This window comes from Chaetura pelagica, unplaced genomic scaffold (assembly GCF_000747805.2).
Source record: "Chaetura pelagica isolate M959 unplaced genomic scaffold, ChaPel_1.0 scaffold171, whole genome shotgun sequence".
In the NCBI taxonomy this organism is placed as follows: domain Eukaryota; kingdom Metazoa; phylum Chordata; class Aves; order Apodiformes; family Apodidae; genus Chaetura; species Chaetura pelagica.
In genome coordinates this window covers 3684742-3710149 of record NW_009952066.1, presented here as the reverse complement: position 1 = coordinate 3710149, position 25408 = coordinate 3684742, and the positions used below count along the sequence as shown (strand labels likewise).

Genomic DNA, 25408 nt, shown 5'->3' with positions numbered 1-25408 from the left:
TGTGCCGATCCTCTGGTTTTGGTTATTACAGTGTGGGCAAGAAGTGGTGCGTGCCAAAAAAACTTCCCTTTGATGTTGAAAGCAGCAGGCTTGAGCAACAGATGCTGTTCACTGGCCTCCTATTTGCATTGGGTCCCTAGTGGGTTTGGAAAGACTTTTAAAAAGGAGAGAAAAACATGTGATCAGGATGCTTAAAGCTTTTAGTTGGTCGTCAAAATGAGGACGTTATTCCTGCTTGCAAGTAAAGGAAACAAAAAAAATTGATCGGGGATGGACTCTGACAGGTTCTCTTGTCCCTGTCTACTGCAGAGTAGATCAAATAGCTCTCTGCCAGACTTGCTGTCTGAAAACTGATAGTAGAGATGGCACATGCTGTGAGGAGAATAATTGTCTTTACTGTTAGAAAGTTTTCTTCATGCCTAATCCAGAATTTCAGTCAGGAAGAAAGAAGCATCAGGTGGAGCTGAGCTGGTGGTGCTGATGCTGTTCAAGAGGCAAGGCTGCACATCCTGTTAGTTGTGCCTGAACTGGAGCACTCTGGGTGGAGGTTCTGGGGAACTTTATTATTTTTTTGTAACTGTGGTCCAACCTGAGTTGTCTTTGCTTTAGTAGGTGATGTCATTTGTCTTGTCCTTGACAAGCGTAGATGTTAACTGTCCTCTTGTTTTTCTGTGACATGCTAGAAGGCTGTTGATGTGCATCCCTGGGTCATCTTTTCCCTGCACTAAAACCCTCCATTTCTTCAGTATCTCTTGTAGGCTGTGCTTTTTAGAGTTCAATTGCTTGGTCTACTAACTTTTAAATATATGGCAGTAAGGGGGGAATTTCTTAGAAACTGAAAATATGTGCTTTGTAAGAGTTTCAATAGACAAGTAAACCACAGAATTAAGTTATTTCAGCCCTTTGTGTTATACTTATTATAGTAAAGCAATTTAAGACTCTTCAAACCTCTTCTGAAGGTCTGTCTTGCAGTAGGAAGTAAAGTAATTTTGCTTCAGTTTTAATCAGGTTTCTTCCTGGTATGAAGACATTGTTATGCAAAATAATCCATAGAGGTTAGCAGGGGACTGGGATGTTTCACAGTAGAACAAAGAACTCATTGCACTAGCAGCTTTTTTCATTTTGCAGTCTTTATTTCACCAGAATGCTTGCTACAGTGATGTTTATGGTGTTCTTTGTGTTTATGTTGCTATGCTGTCATGTACACTTTAGTATTGGGTATGTAGTTATACTATCAAGCTATACAGTAGGGTTAATTTTACACATGTAGTAAAGTAAGATTTATGGGTTTATAGTAGACAGTATTTATGGCATATTACACAGGGATAATGGGTGTTGTGTACAGACTTGTAAAATAGATGAGTTTTCAGGTAAGAGAATGAGTCAATGCTTGGTAAATATTTATTTGAAAAGTTGTTTCAAGCTTACGTATTTTGAAAGGAAATGATAAAACTTAGATCCTGGAAGATATTTTGGTATCTAATAAAAATCATCAGGGGCACCTAAATAACTTGATGGTCTGGGCCTCAATTTTGAATCAGTTGAAGAACAAAGGACCACAATTGATGTAATAGCATAATGATTGTGTATGTCTAAGTGTGTAAAGTAATTGTTTGATAAAATGACACTGAGAATCCCAGAGTGAGTGCTTTAAAAGTTAATAAAAAGCCTTTTATTTTATGGAACATTTTTATGACTGTTACTATTATTAGGCCTCACACGTATAAAAGAGTTTTTATCTTTTGGGTGGGCCTGTAGAAGGTTATGCTGTTATCTTGAAAGCTGTTAATTTTAGGATCTCATGATTATTAGAATAATAAATTTGAAATAAAAGCTGCCATTTAATGTCTCCAAAAGATGGACCTGCTCTGTTGAGAGTGTCTTGTGTTTTTCTGTACACAGTCAAAAGCCTTAGTGTCCAAAATGCAGGATACAGTTACATATTTCTGAAACAAGTCACTGACATTAATACTGGCATATTAATCAGTGGACTTACTTTTTTTTTTTTTTTTTCCTAAAGCAAGTTACTGTATTTTATGTAACTTTAAAAATTACAGTAATTTTGTCATAACTGGCAATTGTGACTTTATAGTACTTGTGTATTTTAATACAAAGATTTCATTGCATTCAGAAAAACGTCAGGTTTACTTAGGTACAAACACTTACTCAAGCCAATAAGTTAAAGCCATCTTCAGAAATAAGGCTTTATTTGGACTAAAGTAATACTTTGACTGAATGTGTCAGTGACTGTTAAAAGCTAAGACTTTACTCCTGTAGCCTCATTTGCCTGCTCTTGTCTTACTGGATAAGTGATGTTATTTCCTATAGGAAAATCAAATTCATAGAATGGTTTGAGTTGGAAAGGACCTAAAAGATCATCTAGTTCCAACTTCTATTCATGGACAGGGACACCTCCCACTAGACCAGGTTGCTCCAAGTGCCATCCAACCTGGCTGTGAATGCTTGTGGGGAGGGGATGTCCAAAACTTCCCTGTGCAGCCTGTTCCAGTGTCTCACCACCTTCATGGTCAAACATTTTTTTCTAATATCCAATCTAAATCTCCCTTCTTCCAGCTTGAAGCTGTTCCCCTTTGTCCTATCACTACAAGCCCTTGTAAAAACTCCCTCCCCAGCTTTCCTGTAGGTCCTCTTCAGGTACTGCAAGGCTGTAATGATGTCTCCCCAGAACCTTCTCTTATCCAGGCTGAACAAACCCAACTCTCTCAGCCTGTCTTCATAGAAGAGGTGCTCCAGCCCTCAGATCATCTTTGTGGCCCTCCTCTGGACTTGCTCTAACAGCCCTGTATATACTTTTTTGGATTGTGGGTTCCATTTTCTTGACTGGAATTGTCATGTCTTAGTATAGCATTACAGTCAAGAATAAAGAAATGCAGTTAGACTTTGATTTATCGAGTTTATCAGACTAATATGCATTCTCTGATTGATAAAATTGCCTTTAAGAGACACAGCTTAGTTGGTTTGGTGGATGGAAGCTTCTGTGTAGGATTTTGGTGTAAAAAATCCTTTGGCATCATTAGTGTATAGGTACTGCTAGAGAGATGAGTCTGGGTTAAATATATGAGAGATGTTTCAGAATAGAGAAACAAGTATTGCAGGAAGATGGCGGTTTCCAAAGAGGGAGTTACCTGTTGCCAGTTCAGGGGTAAGTTGTTTTTAGAAGGAACCTGGAAGTATGCAGATACACAGTGGGTTTACACAGATAAATTTACTTGTGCTTTAGCGTAGTTAAAAGTTACAAACATGCTACTGTGCTAGTAACATCTGCAGTCCTAAATGAAACTAATGAAGCAAAAAGTGAAGAGGATTTGTCCTTATATTTTTCCTGCTGGTCATGGTAGGACAGAGTTGAAAGAAGTAGTTTATGAACGAGAAAAAAAAAAGGTCTTAGGTGATAGAACCTATTGTCTCTTGTGCAATCAGCTTCACTTGAGTCTGAATAATGAAGGCATGTATCTTGATGGAGGACAGTAAGGGCCTCAGGCTGTTAGAACAAAAGAAGATGACAGCCATTTTAAAGGAGACTCTTGTGATACTCTGTCTCCTGGAAAGTAGTACAAAATCAGCTGATGCAGGCTGGCAGTCAGTGCATGAGATTTCAGTATATTTTTAATTGAGAAGAGGTTAATAGGATTTGTTTTTCCCATTTGATAATCACTTGAGGTGAAAAAAATTTATGATGCTGATCATGACATTGTCTATATGTCCATTTAAAAAAATGAAAGTTCTGTATAGTGCAATTTTCTAGAAGTAAAAGAAGTAATTTTACGTGACAGAGCTTGACTTAAACTTTGGCACTTTGACTACCAGTCTGATTCTGTAATTTTAAATGAACAAGCTAGAAAGGAAAGTCTGGTAGAGCACACCTGATGGCTTTGCAGTTTGTTAAGACAACTTACATGCTAAGTTAAGGAAAACATGTAAGTGTATATCTAAGAAGTTAAATCGCCTAAGAATTTAATCGTCTATGTGGTTTAATGTCCTTGATGAACCTGGCATCAGTTAGCAGGTTTAGAGGAACATGTTCCTATAATCTGAATTCTTCTGTAACTTGTTACTGTATCAGCTAGAACATATGTAGTATTATGAAGGTAATCTGAAGATCTCCATTAAAAATAGATAATCTGAAAGCTAAAAACCCCCTAAGCCTAAGTTGTTTTGTATGCATAGTGACTTCTCATATAGCGTGCAAGTCCATTTTATGGAGCACACTGCAGAACTGTAGTCCTACTTTGTTGTTTAATGGTACTTTTTAAACCAAGGGAGGACCATATACCTTGTTTTGAGGCTCTGTTTGGATTTTTTCCCCTCTCTACTTTGCCTTGTAGTGAGAAATGCACCTGTTGAAAACCAAGGTATTTCTTTGCCCGATGGCAGATGTGTTTATAAAACTGAAAGCATACTTGCTACAACTTTGTAAGAAAAGTAAATAGTTTAATTTTTCTAATGTCATACAGATTTCCAGTATTGAATTGGATGTTATGTTATTAATTACACTTAACTCAGAATACTTTTTCTATTTTGGAATAGAAATCCACTGGTACTAGATAGAATGTGGTCTTTTGGAAAATCAGCTGAATGAGATTTGATACAGTTGATTTTATATCCTAAAATGTGAGCAGTTTTCATATGGGAAGTGAAAGTACAGGTTTGCATATATTTTCCAGTTGGCTTAAATACTGAATTGTTATTTGGTTGATACACTTAACTTCTCTGACAATAATTATGATCTTTTTAAAGGAGCTATCTATCCTTAATTAATAGTTTCCTATATTAAAAGCCCTGAAATTCTGTATAAGTTTAGCTATCTCACTTCAGTTTCAGTCAGCATGTAGTAAAGTGTTTTCCTTTTCTCTGACTCATTTGTTGGTAGGTGCCAAAAATATGTGATTGGGAAACCAGTATTTTAGTTTATATTTCATAATTTTTGTTTACTGAATTATATTGCATAGGTAGTGTGACTTTCAAAATAATGGCAATAATAAATCTATCAATATGATTTATAAAGCCAGATTTGTGTCTTCCTAATACAAGCATGGACAACCTGAAAAAAACCCACTTTGTGAGGCAGACAAATTTGGCTGTACCAGCAAAGTGTACAAGCTGTGATTTAAAAGATAAATAAATTTTGCCTCCGGAAGTAGGAGCAAACAGAATGATACAGTCAAATACAAAGTAAAGCAGTGGCACAAAATAGCAGGTTGCTGCAGTAACAGGTATTGTAATGATAGAGATGAAGTAGATTAGTGACTTGAATATAAATTATCCACTTACGCAAACAGGAACAAAATTTTTAAGATGTTTTACATGTATTATTATTATTATGCTATCTTCTAGTTGTTGGGAGGAAAAGTGTGCAAATAATTACATATTGAGATTCATCTTCAGCACAGAAGAGAAAAAAAATACGAATACCGTTTTGTATGCTTTTAATTTGTTAAACAGTATTCTGAATGTTTTGTCAGGACTAGAACTGAATCTGAGAAGTACAGCAATTCATTTGTAGGTGTCTCATGTACTTTATATTCTGTTTGGAACATATTAAAGGTGGACTAAATTAATTTACAATTAATTCATGCATTCAGTTTCATGTACTGCCTTTTTACCACATACATAGCTGCACTGCTGTAGTGTTTACTTAGCGAGCTGGTGATCAGAAAATTTTGTCACATTCTTATTAGCAACATCACAAAGAACTTTTTGTTAAATTTAGAGCTTTAATTTAAGTTTTAAGTTATATATATTCTTTTTAGGGTCACCATAATAATGAAATAAAAGCTTTTAATTCACTTTAAAAATTTGTCAGTGCAGCCTTTTAAAGTAATTTATTGAAACAGGCTAGCCATTTTCAGCTTGACAAGCTGTAAGTGTTCTTTGTTGTGTTGAAATCAGCGTTTTTTAAATCAACAACAATTATGGTTCCCAACTGCATATTTATTCAGAAACTATTTTTTTTTTGTACAGCGCTGACACTTTTTTTAGCTTTGCAAGAAGTACAGTGAGATTGATAGGGTTCTGTTCTATGTCAAGGTTTCTAGTTCCAACCGATCTATTAAACCTAATGGGGTTGTGTTGGAATTTGCAACAAATGTTGCTGCATAGACAGAGAGAATCAAATAGTGAAGACTGAGGAAGGGTAGTGTTCTCTTTCTGTAGTTGAAACAGTGAAGTGACTCTGGTGAGATAATGGAGATAATGCTTTCTTGCAGCAAGTAGAGAAAACATAATGCTTAAGAGTTTTGGATACGTCACATCTAGAGGCTGATGCCAAAGTTATGGGTCCCCATGAAAACTTACTGGTGTTGGGAGCTGTGCGGTTCATAACTGTGCATGACAGCCTCTTCTCTTGAACCAACACCACTTGCCTGTCTGGTGTCTAGAATATGTTTTGGCCTCAGGCTGTAGGAGGCACAGCTGTTGTGTCCTGAAAAGTTGTTTTCTATCTTGCAGTTGCATAATGTTATGAGAACACTTAGAAATAATGATTTAATTGTTTATAAAGCATAGTCAGTTATTTTTTTTTAGCCTGCTTTTGCTTTTAAGCAACATTTCTGTCTTTAAAAAAAATGTCCCCAAAAGGTGATGTTAACCAAATATATTACTGTTGTATCTTGATATTTATATTGCTTATCTTTGCATGCACTGGGGCAGAAGCCACAGAGTAATTGCAGCATCTTGCTACTTTAGACACATTTGATGAGTGCTTGGCTTATGACTTTTAGTCACTGGAAGCTGTCAATATGATGGATATTTTTTTTATGTATCTAGCTTTCCTTTGCTGTAAAATCTGTGTTTTCTAGTATGTCCATTATACTACCTCAAAAAATTATTCAGAAATTGATATACTGGGAAGTGCATAATTGCAAACCTCAAAAAGCATTCATTACATTTTGATGTTGAGGAAATTCAGATCTTTCTCTTATTTTTATTTAGTGTGGTCAGTAGTGCCTTGCCCTAGTATTATTCATGCCTAGCTTTCCAGTTCAGCTCAGCCCTATTTAGAGTCCTCATGTCTGGGTAATGATATGTCTTAACGTATTTTTTTCATGTCTATTAGCTCAAGTAAAACTCTTGTCCATACCACAGAAATTATTGGAACGGTAGCTCAGAAAATGAAAAAACTTTTCCCAAAGCTAAAAACATTGCCATCATTATGTCTGGTGATGTCATCTCTCTATTTGCACCATGCAACTGATTTCCCTTTTGGTAGTGAGAGGTAGTTTATTTCCTGTCAACATGGTATGTTAGTCACCATCATCCCACTTTCTGAAGTTTTCTCAGTCTCTGTGTGCTCCTTCTGATGCTTTAGATTTCAGAGACTGTGATATTGCTGTCTTTTAATGCCTCATTCAAGCAGTCATACTTATGAGAAATGGTAACTTGTGGTTTTGACGTGCCATGTGTCTACATTCTGTTGTGCAGTTCTATACACAAATATCTCTGTATTTGTGCTTTTCTTTCATGTTATGTTTATTAATAATTTCCTTTGTGTATTGACATTGTAAGTTTTTCAGGGCAAGGTCCACATTTTTATTCTTCATTATGTACAAACTTAGGATCTTCGAGCACGACTCAGATCTTACAGAAATTATTTTTGTGTAGTTATTCTAACAATAATTCTTCCACAAAGAATCTACAGGTTCAACAATAAGTAATTGTTTGTGAGAATTCAGAACAAGGTATGAAAAAAATAGTATAATAATACAAAATAACTGGAGGAGGCCTCAGTTATGTTTATTTTGTTTCTTAGGCTCAAAACATCTCCCTCCTAATGAAAACACTGGTGAAAACTTAAAGAATTCCATAACTGTTAGTGCAATAGTTTAATCTGAAATTAATCATTTTGACAGCTTAAAATAAATATTTAACATGATATAAACAACAGCTTTTTGGTAACTCATAACTGCTTGAACAGGAAATAAATAATGGTTGATTAAAAGTAGAAGGACATTATTTCTGGTCTGTTTTGTCTAGAGCTTTGTATTTTAAAAAAATTTTTGCAATAGTATTTTTGAATGCTCTGCAGAGTATTTGTCTGTTGCTTAATGCCATAATTTATTACCTTTCGTATTGTATGGAAAAAGGAATAATTTAGAAATTATTGAGTTATTTCAACCCAAAATAACTGTGAAATAGAAAATCCCTGGTAAAAGGCAAAATATGCCCTGAGATTGAGTAAATAATTAGTTACCCTTTCAAAACTGTTCTTCTGGTATCATCTCTGTGATAGAATGTTTGCAAGGTAAATACTGGGTTTTACTATTTGATTAATTTCACCAAAACCTGCAATTTGCTAAAACTCTGTACTTTTATTTAGAGTTGAGAGGTAACTTGATTGTAGACCAGAGTGTTGATAATCTGAAGCATTAACTTTCTGAAGCATGAAATCTCTGTGAAGTAGCATTTTTCCCGGTACTTTGTGGAAGAAAAGCAAAGCAGGCTTATGGAACTAACTTTACTTCCTCCCACCCCAGAGACATCAGATCAGTCTTAAAAGTTGGTTTGGTTATTTTTTCAGAACAGTGAGGAGAAAAAAGGTAAGACAGTGTATGGATTGTAATTGGGGCAGTAAATATCAACATTTTACCAGTAATGTGTGTAACAATTATTGAAAAATTGGAGACCAAGCTTGAATGAGGTAATTCAGAAATATGAGTGAGCCTCTCAGTAATGCTCTTCTCTTTTCCACATTGACTCATTTACACAACTTCTTAGAGCACTCAGCAGCCAGTATTGAACTGAAACATTTCTCAGGAAAAGCTAGGAATCACTGTGCCCTGGCAAGAGAGGTGGAAAAAGTGGAACATTGAAGCAAGTGGCTTGACTTCCTTTAATAGAGGAGAAATTTGGTTATTCTGAAGCTTCGACTTCCAGTGTAATGCCCAGGACTGCACATTACTATTCGCATCTAATCCCATTGGCATCTAATTCCAGTTACGGATCTTGGTCTGGGAAAAGTATGCAAGATTTCAGCGAGAGACAAACAACCTTATCTCAAAAGTCATTAAATACTTTGTCAACAGCTGTCAGAATAAAAGGAACAAAGAGCTGTGCAAATTCTTCATCTGTGCTGTAGGGCTAGATGCAGGTTTTCATTGATTTAATCATACTTCTGTGAGCCACAGTCCTGCTAACTTCATGTTACCTGGGGCATAGACTCACAATGAGTTAGAGAGACGTTAAGGTGTTGCTCTGCAGTGTGGTACTTGGCAATGCATGATAATTGCTAATCTGCACAGTTATATACTGTCCTAAATACGGAGGAGTTCCTCTTTTGGCTGAATCAGCATGTAACTGTTAAAGGATGTTGTGAATGTAGACATCCCACCTTCTCTTCAATCTCTGCCCCTTACTGTTCCCCAATGAAAGTTTCTGTTCTCTATTTGTTGTTTGGTGGCTCTTCCTAAGCTCTGCTAACCATGAAACTGAATGGTTTTCTGTGGGTGAGTGTTCATAACTTCTGCCCCCAACTGACTTCTCCACAAGTTCTAGAGCAGTTGCAGGTGATCTTCAAAATCCATGACATCTTTCCTTCAACAGTCTTGTTGAATAGTATTTTCAAAAATACTACCAATAGTATTTTTACCAATACTACCAATTAGAGGATTGGTACAGTTGCTTGTGGAACATCAGTTTACCTTCATTGTGCTTAGGCAAATTGAAACATTATAATTACATGATATAACACCATATTTTTGTGTAGAACCACTGCCTCATACACTGAATGGTGCTCTTGGAAGGAGCAGCCTTACCAATAGCTCTTGTTTGTGCTTGTCATTTCATCTGCTGTCTCTATCCCCTCTCTGCTTCTTATGGAGTATGTTCCAAAACTGAATGTAGAGTGGTTGAATTTCCAGTGATCTTTCCATAGGATTAGTATATAACAAAGTGAGGGAATGTGGATAAAAACAGTGCTGGTAAGAGAAATAGAAAGAATTATGTGAGCTGGCCAAGCTGAGAAAAGCAGAACTTCTGTGAAATAATGTAAAGATTTATCAGCCTTCATAGAAGTAGATCACAGGATCATAGAATGCCATGTGGGAAGGGACCTCAAGGATCATCTAATCCAACCTTTCTGGGTGCTACTATAGATTATATGAGGTGGCTCAGCATCCTGTCAAACTGAGACTTAAAACTGTCCAATGTGGAGCAATCTACCACTTCCCTTGGGAGACTATTCCAATATTTGATTTTCCTCATGATGAAAAATTTACCTCTTGTGTCCAATCGCAATCTCCCCAGGATCAATGTGTCCCCATTAAGTTTTGTCTTTTCCATGTGACTCCTTGTAAATAGGGAGTCTCCATCAATAAGGCCTCCCCTAAGCCTTCTCTTCTCAAGGCTGAACAAACCCAGTTTTCTCAACCTCTCCTCACATGGCAAGTTCTCCAGCCCTCGGATCACAAGATTTGAAACCAGCTTACTGTGTTTGGTTTTTGGTGTGACTGTTGTATTTGTATCTGTACCTGGGGAGAGATTTATGACTTTTCCTAATGAGTAAATAGATTACTTCCATGATACGCACTCATACCATTTCTCATTTTGCTCTCTATTAAAACAATAGGATATGAGTGTAAATCCTCAGTCATACACAGAGCACGTTTTTTAAAAATGAGTTCAGTGGTCTCTTTGTGATCCCTTTGGAGCATCCTGTATGTCTCAAAACTGAAAGCCATCATTTTTCCTGCTTTGCAGTTTACAGAGGGCAATAACTTTTTCCTTCCCTCAGAACTCTGTTCTGTTCCTTACATGCCATTCTCTACCAAGTGAGGCTGGAGAGTATAATACTGATACAGTTTATGTCTTCTGCCACCTTCTTCTCCAGGCATTTGAAATTAGAATGGATAAGTGTTTGCGTGTATATATATAAAATAGAAGTTAATGTTAGCTGTTAGTACCTGTTTGAAAGGAGGAAGATGTTAGTCATCTTTTATAAAAAGTAGAAATAATATCATTATACATGATACAGTAATAGCAAATAATAAAATAGAAGTAATAGTTATGCATTATGTGAAAATGTGACTGGGTCAAACTGTGCCTTCTTTATTAAGATCGTAGTTATCAGCTCTGTACTATATCACCACCTCTAATGCTGCTGATTTTTATTTATTTTTCTACTGTAGTTCAGATATGTGTCTGCTTTTCTTTGAGAGTAGATATGCACAGCAGAGAGACTTCAACAGTGTCTGGTCACTGGGGAAAGCAGTGCGGTTTTATAAGTAACCCATTTTTCTAAAATTATAGGGCTTTATACTATTCAGAATTTTATATCTCATCTTACTGTAGAAAGCAGTTTCTGCTTTAGAGTTCTGTGAAGGTTTACGTATTATTCAGCGTTTTTCTTATTTTGGCAGTTGGAAGGTGGAAATACATTTGGCCCCATTCTTTGACAAAAAGTAAATGTTAACCTGGTCCGTTGAGGCTCCACCTAAGTGAACAGTGAGACATGATTCTCCCCTGTCCTGGGGAGTCTGGTTTGAAATTAGAAGAGCTCATGGGCAGCAGATGTGGGGTGAGAGGGCATAGTCAGGGGACAGGAAGGGAGATCATTCCTCTGGGCAGCAGCGAGCTGGAGATTGGCTTGACCCGTCTCTTCAACTTGCGCTCTAATTTAGGTGCTCTGAATCACCTCTGGAAGAGCTTACTTATGTCTGATAATTATGCTGGAAGCTTAAGGAGGCTGTCCATCTACATTATGTGCCTAAAGTTAGACCCAGTAAGTATCCCCACTGATGATCAAATGCTTCCTGCCTTTATGTTGTGTTGTTTTTTTTTAGCTGATGCAGACCTTTTAAAGCAGTGATGTATGTAGTTGAATGGGATGATTGTTGGCTTGCAATTTGATATTCAGTGCAAATTTGAACATTAGTATATTGTTCAAATAAATAAATAAATATCAAATAAATAAAAAATCTAAATTACCCTACTTTAATCTGAGATTTTTATTTTTAACTATCAGTGGCTTTTCTGTTTTGCTTTTGAGTTCCATGTTTTTGGAAGCAAAAATGTAAGCTGGGAATTTACCAAGAAATACTAAGTATGATCAAAGTTCCCATTCCCTGAGATCATGTTCTGTGGGTTTTTTTTAGGAAAAGAGTATCTTTAAAGTTTATATAAATGTGTTTATCTTATAATATGCAACTTGAACTTAAGGATCGCAAGTAACCCATTAAACATGTTAGAACCTGTTCTTTTATTCCAGCTGGACACACCACATGTAAACTATATTTAAAATGTTCCATGCTCACTTCTTGAAGAGTTAATAACTATTACTGGTTTTCTACAGGGGTATTTTTTCGCCATGTTAATTCATGGCTTTTGGTTTGCCCACCTTATTTGCTATTTCAGTTAAACTGTTGATAACCCAATTTACTACTAATCTGTTATTTGGTTTCAGCATTGCATTGATAGTTGTAATTTTATGTCAAAAAATATTTTTTTTCAGTAAGATATAATACTTTTAAGTTTTAAATTGTGTTTATGTTGCTATGGTTGTAAGTCTTATGTAGGTTTAATGCCATTGTCCTGATTTGGGGTGGACATCAACATCACTTGCCACCCCCAAAACTCAGCTACTGTTGCTTTCAGCAATGTGTTTGGTTGGTGCTGGGTCTGTGAATGAATGCATTTGGTGGCAGTTGGGGTGGAGGGAAGTCTGCAACTGATCCAATGCATAAGATGGGCTACAGAGGAACTTGTAACCAGAAATATTCTTAACCTGTATTGCCCTGTGTGTAGCATGTATGTACCAGCAAATTGTATATCTGTGTACCACAGTTCTGATGGTCCCATTTGATCATTGGTCTAATTACTCTAATGGATTGTATCCTCACAGGCACAGTTGGTTGATCTGAAATCTGAACTGACAGAAACGCAGGCAGAGAAAGCAGTATTGGAAAAGGAAGTGCATGATCAGCTTTTGCAACTCCATGCTGTTCAACTTCAACTGCATGCCAAAACTGGTCAGAGTGTTGATTCTGGGGCTATAAAGGCAAAACTGGTGAGTATGGTGACTTGAATGAGGGATGATATTATACTTTTACCTCTCCTTGCTGAATTTACTCCTTGGAATATGCAAATAAGCTGGTTACAATTTTCACATTAAAAATGTTAGAGAAAGTTGACTTTTTAAAATAACATTTATGGCTGATTGTTAGCAACTGTTAAAAATAACTTAAATAACATCAGAATAATTAATTAAGAATGCAATAATTTGTTTTTATGTAAATAATTTTTTGTGGTTTCTTAAAGTAGAGTGAGAAAATATTTTGGTGGTTGTTAAAGCTTTTCTGGAGACAGAAGTTGCAAAAGATAATAGCTTCCAATATACAAATACAGCCAAAGCTTCACATATCTTAAAAAGCCTGAAGTGAGATGTCTGTTTTTTAATTGAAGTTATACTCTCATGAGAGTGAGAAAGGGATTGTTTTGCAGTGCTGCAGATACATCTACATGGCTGTCCATTGCTACCTGCAGCAGACTGTCATAACTCATTAAAATCATAGAATCATCAAATCATTAAGGTTGGAAAAGATCTGTAAGATCATAAAGTCCAACCGTCAGCCCAACACCACTGTGCTCACTAAGCCAGGTGCCAGAGTGCCACATCTACACATTTTTCAACACCTGCAGGGATGGTGACTTCACTAGTTCCCTGAGCACCTTGTTCCAGTGCTTGACCACTCTTTCAGTAAAGAATTTTTTTCCTAATACCCAATCTAAACCTCCCCCTATGCAATTTGAGACCATTTCCTCTCATCCTAGAATGTAAACGCAATAAACCACTAATAATTTTGTATAGTTTTTTTAGAAACTTAGACCTTTGCAAAACCCACCAGAAGATAACAATAATTAATCTTTGCAATTAGTTGGCATTGACTGACAGCACAGATTCAGTCTAATACTGAGACTTTGTAAATGAGAAAAGTAAAGTAATGTGGTTTCTAACTTGACATAAATCAAAGCCTAGTTCTCTGACTGTTTAAAATCGCTTCACAGGTTGATTTAAAGTACCTGTTCCTAACATATGTGGAAGATTAGTCTCCTCTGCTATTCTGTCCTGTTAATTAATGTATAATAAAACACTGTAATAGGCTATAAGGCTTAAAGGCTTTCTAGGCTAATCACTAAATAACAGGAGTAACCCAAATTATTCCTGTTTTAGATCCAAAAGCTGTAAATGAATTAGACCTATGTTTCTAGGTCTACATATTTGCATATTCAATGTAAGATTAACATTTACTAGATTGTCTGCATATAATTTATTCTCTTGAATTATACCTTAAGCATGACAAAGCTTCTTCAGAGCAGTTAATAATTTTTATGGCTCTGTAAATAAGCACTAGTTAAATATCACCAGCATTTTTTAAGTGTTAGCTGGCGCAGCTACATATAGCACATTCTTTTACACCAATGTATCACTATGTGATTTTGGTCCCTACATTTGATTAGTGAGGTGTAACTTCCAAGTGAGAGAGAGAGTAATACTTTTAACCTTTTTGTTTCTCTTTATCTTGTTATAAATGTTTTCTGAAGATGTATTAAATCTCTACGCTGTTGACAGCAGTCTTTTTCCCAGAGATGACAAGAAATACATTTTACTCGCATTGTTTCAGATTTTACCTGTGTGGAAATTGAATTTTTTAAAAGCCTAGACTGATATTCTTTCCTCTATTCTGTTTAGTTCATCCTTTTTTATAAACCTCAGGGCTAATATTTTGCATTTACTTTACTTTGCCTTTAGGGATTTTGTGGTACTAATGGAGAGAAACTCAATTTTAAACTGTTCTAGATAGAGAAAGTTATAAATGTCTGGGCAGCCTGAACAAGCAAAACTGAATCTGCTTAAATTACAATAAAATGAGAAGTCTGAGTTTTAGGTAAATAAAAACTGTCATGCTGACCTTCTGGCAATCAGCCTCTGAGTGCAGAGAGGGACTGTGCCAAAGGGTATGCAAAGCGGGAAGATATACTAGTTAACTTCCTGCCCTCTTTGTTGACAACAACCACTACTCTTTTGTATGTAGGCTCTTAGCATAAATGTGTGCCCTGCAAAGGGTAAAATTGTACATAACGGTGAACTAAGGCTTTAAAAATGTTTTCGATAGCAAAGCAATTTTTGCCATCACATAGTTTAAGCTGAACCCCTTTTTAGGAGTGGTGTATCTGCTTAGTCCAAGCACAATAAAACTTCCTTTGTGAGAGTATGAAGTTGCCTAGTGATTTTTTTTTTTTTTCCTGAGTGTTGCAGTTGATAGATCTTGTTTGTCTGCTGCTCCCTGTCCCTTATGTCCCTCTTGTAGTACATATTTTGTTACTCTTTCTGAAAGGAAAAAAAATAAATCTGTTCTCTGTATAGCAGATGTTACATTTACAGAATGCGTTTTCTCTGACACTTTCAAAACTGCTTTCACTCATTTCACATTATCTTCTTTTTCTTTATAGAAATTATTGATATTTTAGGATAAAGTATTGTTTTCAATACTACAGTGAAGTTCATTTTTTTAATATGAATTTCAGTAACCAGCGCTGCAAAATGCCAGAATTGCTGTTAAGTACAATTATAGCACTGTGCTTCTTCTTCATGCCTTCTAATGAAATACACAGTCTGCTGGTAAATTTAGTTTGTAGTAATTAATTACTATTGTTGCATTTTCTTGAAGTTCCTGTTACCTATTTCTCTTAACTCTGGAACTCTTTTCCTCTGTCTTAAGTCTGTCCTTTCTGTGGATGAAATGGTAAGTATGCTGATTGCCTGGTTTCTTTATGTTTAAAATGTACTTTTGTTTTCTGCAACAGCTTCTGTATGTTGGCCTCAGGAACTGGCAAAACAGATCTGGCTTTTTCTACCTGTCGACTAGGAAGCTGCTGTGAAGAATTTTCTTTACATTTGAGTTTTCCATTTCTAATTTTGGTGTCGTCTTTGCTAAGTCTATGTGCATTTTATTTATTATTGTTACAGCTCATTTGGGGTTGTATCTGACAATTTGACATTCTGAAAGGTCATTCTGGCCATATCTCAAATGGTTTTAAGATGTTACACAATTTCTAAAGCATAAACCCTGTACCTATCTATCACTGTAATATGCAGTATTTTATATATTGTAATTTGAAAAAAATCCTGTTAACTTTTCTGTGTTTTCCCTTGCTTCTTTTTATGGGCATGACTTAATATTATGTACTAGCTTGTGTAACAGCCCAAAGCATATAAAGTTAATAGATAGATAAAGAGAAAAAGTGATACAAAGTTAAGTTTTATCTTTCAGTCTTTTAAAGTGATAGACTTGAAAGTTTTGGGTTTTTTAAAAGAGTTTTTCCAGTTTCGTTATCTTATGTAGCTCATTGCAATTACTCAATATTTGCTCTTTGAAAAACCACAGAATAACTGATAGCTGTAAGCTTTGATCTGATAGTTTTTTATATTACTAACAGAAAACAGTTTTTTCTACATTGCAAAACCCATGCAATACTATGAACACTAGAAAGCATGAAACAATTCTGTAACTTACTCCATTTTTTTGAGATTTTCCGCTTCTCATGACAGTCCAAAAAAGACATGTTCTTGCAAACCTTTGATTTTTCTTGATGGCGTTCAATTGTAGACAGTCAGGTGTTAAAAATGGCTTCTGGGTGTAATTTTCCTCATCAGTCACAGAATAATTATCATAATAATGGAGAAAAGAGGAAAAAACCCCAATTCTATGGAATTACATTTTTCCTCATATTTTAGGCATAACATTTAAAATGGCTGACTAAAAGTGGTTCCGCTTGGAAGCATAACATTTAACTTTCTATTTAAATTTTATTTAATGATTACTCAAATTTAGAAAAAAATAAAGGGAAGATTTCAGTCTTGAAAGTTTTTAAGCTGACTATGTCTTATAAATACAATAAAATTAGCTATGTGGAATTTGCTAGGGTAAGCAAATATCTTTGATCACTTTAGCAATTCACATTTCTGAGGGAGGTTTGAATTCTTTCCCAAGTTGCATGTCAGATACATCAAGGCACTTTGTACATCTCTAAAGCTTTTTTCTGCGTAGAAACCAGAACTGGTACATTCTGACAAATGATTGGCAAATATATGAATTTTTAGTTTATGACTTTTTATTCAGTAAATAAATAATTAAAGTATCCAGTGAGGAAAAAAATGGACTGTCAAGTGTGAATAATGTACCTTCATATGTTTGTCTTAAACTCTAGTCTTGTCTTTCTGTATTTGTCAAATAAAAGATGTTCTAGAAGTGGGTATTTACAAAACATTGGGCGTAGTACACTGCTCAGGAGGGATGGCACAAAGATTGCTTTAAATAGTTGGTGTTTCACTTATGTTTATTCCCCCGGTGACCCAGTTTGAGATCATGATTGACTCCACAGGCATGTTATAAATCCTGTCACTTGTGATGTACTTCATTCATTTAACCTAATACAAATACTTAGTAGGTGAGGGAGATAGTGGAATCCATGAAATTCAGTCTTGGCTTTCTGGCAAATAGCTATAAATGCCTATGTAAATCTATTGTGAAAATACTTCTCTTGGGAGGAACTAACCTTACTTAGTATCTCAAACGTAGCAGTATCAGCCATATTCATGATTTCATATCCAGGCTTGGAGTAGTGAGTAAGCATATTCACAATTTGATAACAGATTTGCCTTGCCAGTTCTGTAAAATTTTGTTTCTGTCCTATCACTTCTGTAGTAGCATGTCCTGGTTTTATTTGTTTGATAACACTATTGGTACAAGTACAAGGAACATTGATAAGGTACTCTTAAGTGTCTTCAAAAACTTTTCAGGGCAAACTTAGTTTTTATTGCAATTTCGGTTGAGAGATGTTTTTAAAAGGGAACAGTAATAGATCCTGTGTCTCTACTATTTTTCTGGTTCATGTAAAGTGTTTTTTTTCCCCCACTGTGTAGAAGGTGTATATAAAAAAAGTTGTATGCAAGCGATCAAAGGTACTTTTCTTAAAGTCGATTTTGTAGAATAGCAATCTGAGTTGAGCATGCCAATACCTTTGACTCCCATACTCTGGGGCTTAGAAAAGATAATGCCTATGTATTTTCTGTATGTTTGTGATGGACCATAATTCCTTTCATAGGAAGGGAAGGAAAGGTACATTTCCTAGACTGATTTTTATGTGCTATTTTGCAGTAACTTTTTTTTGAAAGTTTTGTGAGGGCTGGCATCTTCATATGTAAATTCTCTGGCTTTATTTTTGTCACTCTCGTAGTCTGACTTGAAAGTGTCCTTACATGGACATTTTTTTGTTGTTTACATGAAAATAATTGTCATTTTAAGGATATACAGACTTACAGAACATTCCCTTGACATCTGGTTATATTAAAAATTGTATTAAAATAGTTAAATAATATTATAAAATTGAAATATTTAGTGATATGAATTTTTAAAGTAGTCTTCTCTCTTGTATGAATCTTCCATTTGAACATATGAATAAATACAATGTTCAGGCTACTTATGTTTTCCAACAACCTGTGTGTGATAGGAAGAAGCACTGTTGCTAGTATCAGTCCTTGGACTTTGAACCAATGTAAATGCATTTTGTGATAAGGAATTGTAAGCTGGATAAAAACCATGTCAGAAGCACAAAATTTAATGCAAGGCCTCCTCTTCCCAAAAGCGAGTATTCAAACCCCTTGCTGCACTGCTAGAGTCCTGCTTACTTTTTTTTTTTTCCCCTCTATGCATGTCCTGTACACAAGAGTTACTTCACGTTGTGTGTGTAGAAACAGTAAATGCTGTTTCGTGATTAACTTTGATAAAAGCTTTCAACTTTTTTTTTTTTTTTAATAAGGAGAGAGAACTTGAAGCTAACAAGAAAGAAAAAGTGAAAGAAGCTCAGCTGGAAGCTGAGGTGAAGTTGCTGAGAAAGGAAAATGAAGCTCTTCGTCGACACATAGCTGTGCTTCAGGCCGAGGTTTATGGAGCAAGACTGGCAGCCAAGTATTTAGATAAGGAACTGGCTGGAAGGTATGTAAAGTCAATCCGTGTTCTTTAGCATGTTATGTTTTTTGTTACTGTTTTCTTCATTTGCATTTCCAAAGCCAGGTCTAAATGTAAGGCAGGAGAAGTCTCACATTTGCAGTTAATTGAACAAAAGGAAGGGACAAAGGATGCCCAGTTACTGCACTTCCAGTGGTTTCTGCATGCCTATGTGCTGTAGCCAGATGAGGTGTATGAGTTGTACAGTGCATTGATTTTTCAGTTGTAATACAGCATGTATTACATGTATTACATGTATTTTACACTTTGTCATTTTGTAGGGTCCAGCAGATTCAGTTACTGGGTAGAGATATGAAGGGACCTGCTCATGACAAGCTCTGGAATCAGCTTGAAGCAGAAATACACCTTCACCGTCACAAAACCGTTATTAGAGCTTGTAGAGGTCGGAATGATCTAAAACGACCCATGCAAGCACCACCAGGACATGTGAGTTAAAAAGATTAACCATTCTTCCATAATTTCCAGTATTTGTGGAAAACAGAATCATAATTTCTTCATTTATTTTCTTTTTTCACTTCAATATTGCATTCCTTTGAATGTCAGTTTTAAACATACAATTCTTTTGTATGCTGAAGAACAGTTCCATGCTGAATAACATGTCCCAATAAGGACAATGAAGAATTATACAATTCCTGTGATTTGCCTAGAAACAGTCTTTTTGAAAATGGATGCTCAGTTAGTTGTACATGTGTATAAATATGAACTTAACAGCATAATTTTGTTACCTAGGTTTCAAAATGTGGAGCTAACTTATTTACCGAAAAAAACCCATGTTTTATTAGATTGAACTGAAATTAATTTAAAAAAATAATATAAAGGCCAAATAAATGTGCACACTGTAAAAACTTGATTTATTGTTTTTTTCCTCCAAAAGGTACTTTTAAAAATAAGACTTTTAAAAAGCATTTTTCACCACAGGTGGCTGTGCTGGAGCTCACCCGACTTAGCACATGACTTGTTAGTCACCCAGAGTTCAGTGCATAAGCCCAAACATTTTCAGGAAGGTGCTTTGCTTTGAGCTGTTTTAAATATCTTAGTTGGTCAGATGGATCTTTCTGCTTATAGAACCATAGAATCATAAAGGTTGCAAAAGAAATCTAAGATCATCAAGTCCAACCTTCAACCCAATACCACCATGCCCCACCATGTTGCTAATTGCATATAAAATATTGCTGGATGTATTATTAAGGGTATGCATAATGGGAACAGCAAATTAAATACTTTGATTTGTTTAGTCTGTCTTTTAGTTTTGAGTTGAATGCCTTTAAGTATGGTTTGTTTTTATTATAATAAACTGGAGCAAGCATCCTCTTCATTTGGACTGTATTACCTCTTCTATATTTTAATTAGTTTTAAATTGTTATTTATATCAGGTAACTTTACAGCAGTGATCAGCATTCCTTCATGTAGCTGATTTCCTTCTTTTGAAGTTTAGTTCTGTGTCACGCATCACCAAGCAGTGAAATAATTGAAATAATTATTCTTACCAGAAGTGCACAGTGAGGAATGTTTTCTGATTTCATATCCTGTCTCAAAAGGGGCTCTGCAAGTTTGTCCTGTCTGCAGCTAGTCTAAAACTCTGTTGCTAGTTTACTGCCTGTATGCAATTAAAAAAACAAAATGCAGAAATGCATAACTTTTTGGTTCATATATTTATATTTATATTTATATTTATATTTATATTTATATTTATATTTATATTTATATTTATGGTATGTTTCTTTTTATCAAACTAGGATCCCGATGCCTTAAAGAAGAGTCAAGGTGTTGGTCCAATCAGAAAAGTTTTGCTAGTTAAAGAAGACCATGAAGGACTAGGAATTTCAATCACAGTAAATACTTGCGTTTATTTTCCATGACACAGAAGAAGCAATTTAAATTTTTATTTGTGCTTCTGTAAAATATGATTAGTGAATGTATTGTTAGAACAAACCAAAAAAAGCATACATAAATCCATAGCTATGGTCACAGAACTTGAAAACTCATTTTGATAGATTAGGAAATAAGTAACTGCTGATTTATGTAAAATTAGTATTTCAAATTATGTTTAGGGTGTAGACACTTTTGTGAATTAACCAGTGGTGAATTTCAGGTGCGTTAAGTCTGTAGAAGACAAGAAACAATCTGAGACCTGAACTTCCAAAGCTTAGCTGTTGTGATTGTAACATATTTTTAAGTATCAGTATTGGCATCTCATACCTAACAAAAGCTGTATTAACAAGAAATTTTCAGAATTCTAACTACTATATTTGTATTCTAAATATGAATATTGTTTCTTATAAGTCAATGTGGTGGCTTATAGGCTTTTTTAAATGACATTTTTATGTCCTCTCATCAGCTTGTGTTTGATATTATGCTTTTATTATTATTCAGAATTGTCTCACTTGACTCTTTGAGTATGTATTTGAAATTTGTCCATTCTTTTGGGAGAGAAAGAATTAAGGGAAGCATCTCATGCAGGCTTCTTAAGCATTCTTTTTGTCTGAAGCATGCTTTCTAATTTTCTATAATAAAACTTGAAATAAGCACCCTAAGAGCAAATAGCCAAATATTGGTTTTCTGCTAATGGACATGTCTGTTAATTAAAATCTACTATTTATTTTTTTTTTAATAGGGTGGGAAGGAGCATGGTGTTCCAATACTGATCTCTGAAATTCATCTTGGACAACCTGCTGATCGATGTGGAGGACTGCACGTTGGTGATGCTATTCTGGCAGTGAATGGAATTAATCTAAGAGATGCCAAGCATAAAGAAGCCGTAACTATTCTTTCCCAACAGGTCAGATGGGACCTGTTACCCATTGCACATTTAGGTGCTTCCTGTGCTCTGCCTACTGAATTACCTTGAATTTTAATATTTGCACTTAAGCACTTTGTTAACACTAAACTACAGTGAAACTGTATCACCTTACACTTAATCCTGTTCTCCCTTGCAATTTAAGGATAAAGATGCTGAGTCAGCACTATTTTGGTTAAATGCAAGTATTGGCTAATGATTCTTTAGAAAGCCTGATGGAAATCAGCTTGTTGGATTGCCCCAGTGAAATAAATATTTTAGAGACATACATTTTCTTCTTTTATGACTGGGAAGCTCCAGCCAAACAATGGTTCTCATATGATTTGTGGTCTAGAATTTTCTTCCTGCCTTGCTTCCCACTTTCGGACAGTTAACAGGTGCACCTAGTGCATCAGAAAACTTACCCATAAGAAGTAATTGTTTGAAATACTGGGAAAATTAGATAACTTTGGTAAATCTTAGTTACAGAGCTGTACTTCTTTAATCAGTAAACAGTTCATTCAGATACCTATCTGAAATATTCAACAAACTAGATGTGTTTCCAATAATCAAATGTATTTGTTTTAGTAACCTAGCTTATCTAGGTAATATTGTTATGTAGCTCTGCAGTAGTAAGTAAATTTGCCATTTTTATTGCATTTTAGAGAGGGGAGATTGAATTTGAAGTAGTGTATGTTGCTCCAGAAGTAGATTCGGATGATGAAAATGTAGAATATGAGGACGAGAGTGGACACCGCTATCGTTTGTATCTTGATGAATTGGAAGAAGGTGCAAATTCAAGTTCTAATAGGAAGGATGCAAATGTGGATGTGAAACCCTCACAAGGTAAACCTTTTATAATGTGTTACATGCAGTTTAATTCTTAAGTCTCAACGTGCAAACAAATTCCTGGAAAGCACAGATTTTACATTAATTATAAAGTTAACTTGTTCCTTCGGCTAACCCAAATGTAAACTGTTGGTTTGTCCCTCTCTTACTGGCCTGCTTTACTTAGATAAAACTGAACTAGCTGAATTAAATGGTGGTTTGGTTTTTTTCATTTGTGCCTTTTCCTAAAGGCTGAAAATTCAAATTTATTCTTATTTTTCCAGACTGTGAGCTAGGAGTGGTTAATTCTCCTTAACACTTTATATTGTTTATGTTGTTGGCTTCTTCAAGTACATTTTTAGATCAGAGAGGTATAGAAACAATTTCTGTCTTGCTGTCATACTATGTTCTGGTAAAAGTCTATTAGCTCTTATTTTAGTGGTCATTTCAGCAAACTCTTCAGTTTCTCTAATCAGGGTCACTCATCTGTCCTTCCCAAGATTGCTTCTCTTATATAAAATTTCTTTTTGACTTGCAGTGTTTGATAAGAAACCAAGTATTGATGCACATGAAAATGGAGACTTGGGGAATTCTGTTGAAGCTCCTTTAGAAGACACTGCACCCAAATTAGCCCGTTCTGCTGAATCTTTATCCTAAAAACAAGCAAAAATCAACTGGACAGATCCCGTCTTTGGGAACAATTGATAATCAATATTGACTGCTCCAAGTTGCATATACTAGTGTAGGTTAAAAGGATTATTAAATGTCAAAGGGAACTGTATTACTGTTGCCTGAGAAAAAGGCGGTTACCTCAGGGCTTCATTGTGAGCAATTCTAAATGTGGAAAGCTGTCTTTTGCGTGACACACAGTAGGTATCTAACACATGGCATGTGAAATGAATTTTCTTTCAATAATAAGAACCAAAGCATGGGATTTTTAGAAAGGATAACCTCAATACATTCAACTTTTAATCTCATTGCTATCCCCAGAGGAGTAGAGTAAGAAGTGGCCAGCTTCATTTTAACCCTTTGATGGGGACAACTTATGTTTAGTTTGGTGTAAAACGATCTTTAACTCTGGAAGGATGGGTGAGAATTGTACCTTTAGATCCCCGACTTTTTATTTAGGATTTTTGAACTGTAACTTTAAAAATAAAGCTTATTTTGCTCTTTTATTTTTTTTTCTTCCCATCAGAATAGCAAAACCCAGGGCTTTTAATTTAAGCAACAATCGTCAAAACCCAGATGGCACAGTGGAGTACTTGCTAATTGTGATCCTTCCACTAATTTTGATCATTTTATGAGTGAGATTTTTGGCATTGTTGTTTTAATGAATTCATTGCCAGTTGTTCAATTTGAAACAAAAATATTTAAACAGAGTATTGCAGGCTTCTAAAAGCAAAATGTGTTTAAAAAATACTCACAATTATGTGGGTCTCTTGGTATTTTTTTTTTCTGAGCGTTATCAGTTTAGTGTTCATTCTTGAATGGATATGATTACTGCTAACATGGAGTGGTTTGAGTTGGTCATCATTAGCTTGACCTTATGAAGTGCTGAGTGTTTTTGATGGGTACTGAACATATTCATTTCACATTAAAATAGTCTTCAAAGAAGTCAAAGTTGTGTGCACAGTACGTTACAGGAGGTACTCAGAATCATACAATGTCTGGCCCTATCTTTGTTATATTATGGCAGTGGTATTAACCTATAATAGTCTTACTGTTGAAACAAAATGTTACTCTTTTTGTAAGAGCAATGTATCTTCAAATATCTTTTAACTGGTGTACATCTAAAGGCCCACAGAAGGGCTGCAAATGGGAACACTGAGGATGGTTTCTTGGCCCGTTTCTCCTACTCCATTTGTAGATCTTTTTAGTGAAGTGTAGCACTCTCCACATGCAAGCTCTTCCATGTAATCGGATTTATTATTTCAGGAGGCAGTGCTGGCTTTCCTGTTCACTGCTCTGCAGGCCATTGAATGGTAATGTGAAAAGATAAGATTTCATACACTGAGAGAGGAACTAATGTGAAAAGAGACCATTGCAAGTGTTAACAGTGTGTGTTATACACACATAAGAAAAAACCTCAAAGGCCTTTAGAGTAACATCAATTAATCTTATGTTCTAAATTGTGATGTGGAACACAGTTACTTGTCTCTCCTAGAAGCACTATATATATATATGTTTATAGAAAAAGCCTAAAAATGTATATACTTTATTCAAAGATTTTGCTATTTATAAATCCCTTAACTTTGCTATTTACATGATCCTTTTGTGTGTGTGCGTGCGCGCATGAGTTCCACTTACTCAGTGGAATTACATTATTTGGTTCATTTTTTTTATAGTAGTCCTTGTCAATCAACATACTGTTGAAAGTTTTTTAAATAGTGAAATCTGTATGATTTTCACCAAACAGAAACTAGTATTTAAAAATAAGGCCGTGTGAAGAAGAAATAGGTCCTCAGGCATGTTTCTTTTTTGGAAGCTTCAGAAACTTGAGGATACATTGTGTGTTAGCAGATAAATCCACTGCTATAACTTTGCATCCAGATTTGTGTTTTTCCCACAGTTACTCAAGCAGAGTACACTCTGAAACTGTGGCCTGGACACTCAGTGTCCTCTCTGTCAGAGATGTCAGTTCAAAGCCAAGTAGTGATCTTCTTGTCTTTGAAAATCATTGTTGTATGAAATCTTGCTGCAGTTTTAAGAAATGAGGCTCATCCAACCAGTTAGTAACTTTTAAAAATGGCATTAAATTTGCCTG

General features: G+C 35.3%; 1 protein-coding gene across 1 annotated transcript; it reads left to right on the top strand.

Annotated features, from left to right (window-relative positions):
• The first annotated feature begins 3120 nt into the window (after positions 1-3120).
• GOPC (golgi-associated PDZ and coiled-coil motif containing) lies at positions 3121-23629 on the top strand. Its single transcript, XM_010005253.1, has 10 exons — positions 3121-3163; positions 10988-11010; positions 12854-13018; positions 15732-15755; positions 18832-19007; positions 19301-19466; positions 20777-20872; positions 21655-21819; positions 22482-22662; positions 23183-23629. Exons 1-10 carry the CDS (start codon positions 3121-3123, stop codon positions 23299-23301), a joined length of 1158 nt encoding a protein of 385 aa, XP_010003555.1. The 3' UTR covers positions 23302-23629.
• The last annotated feature ends 1779 nt before the right edge of the window (positions 23630-25408 follow it).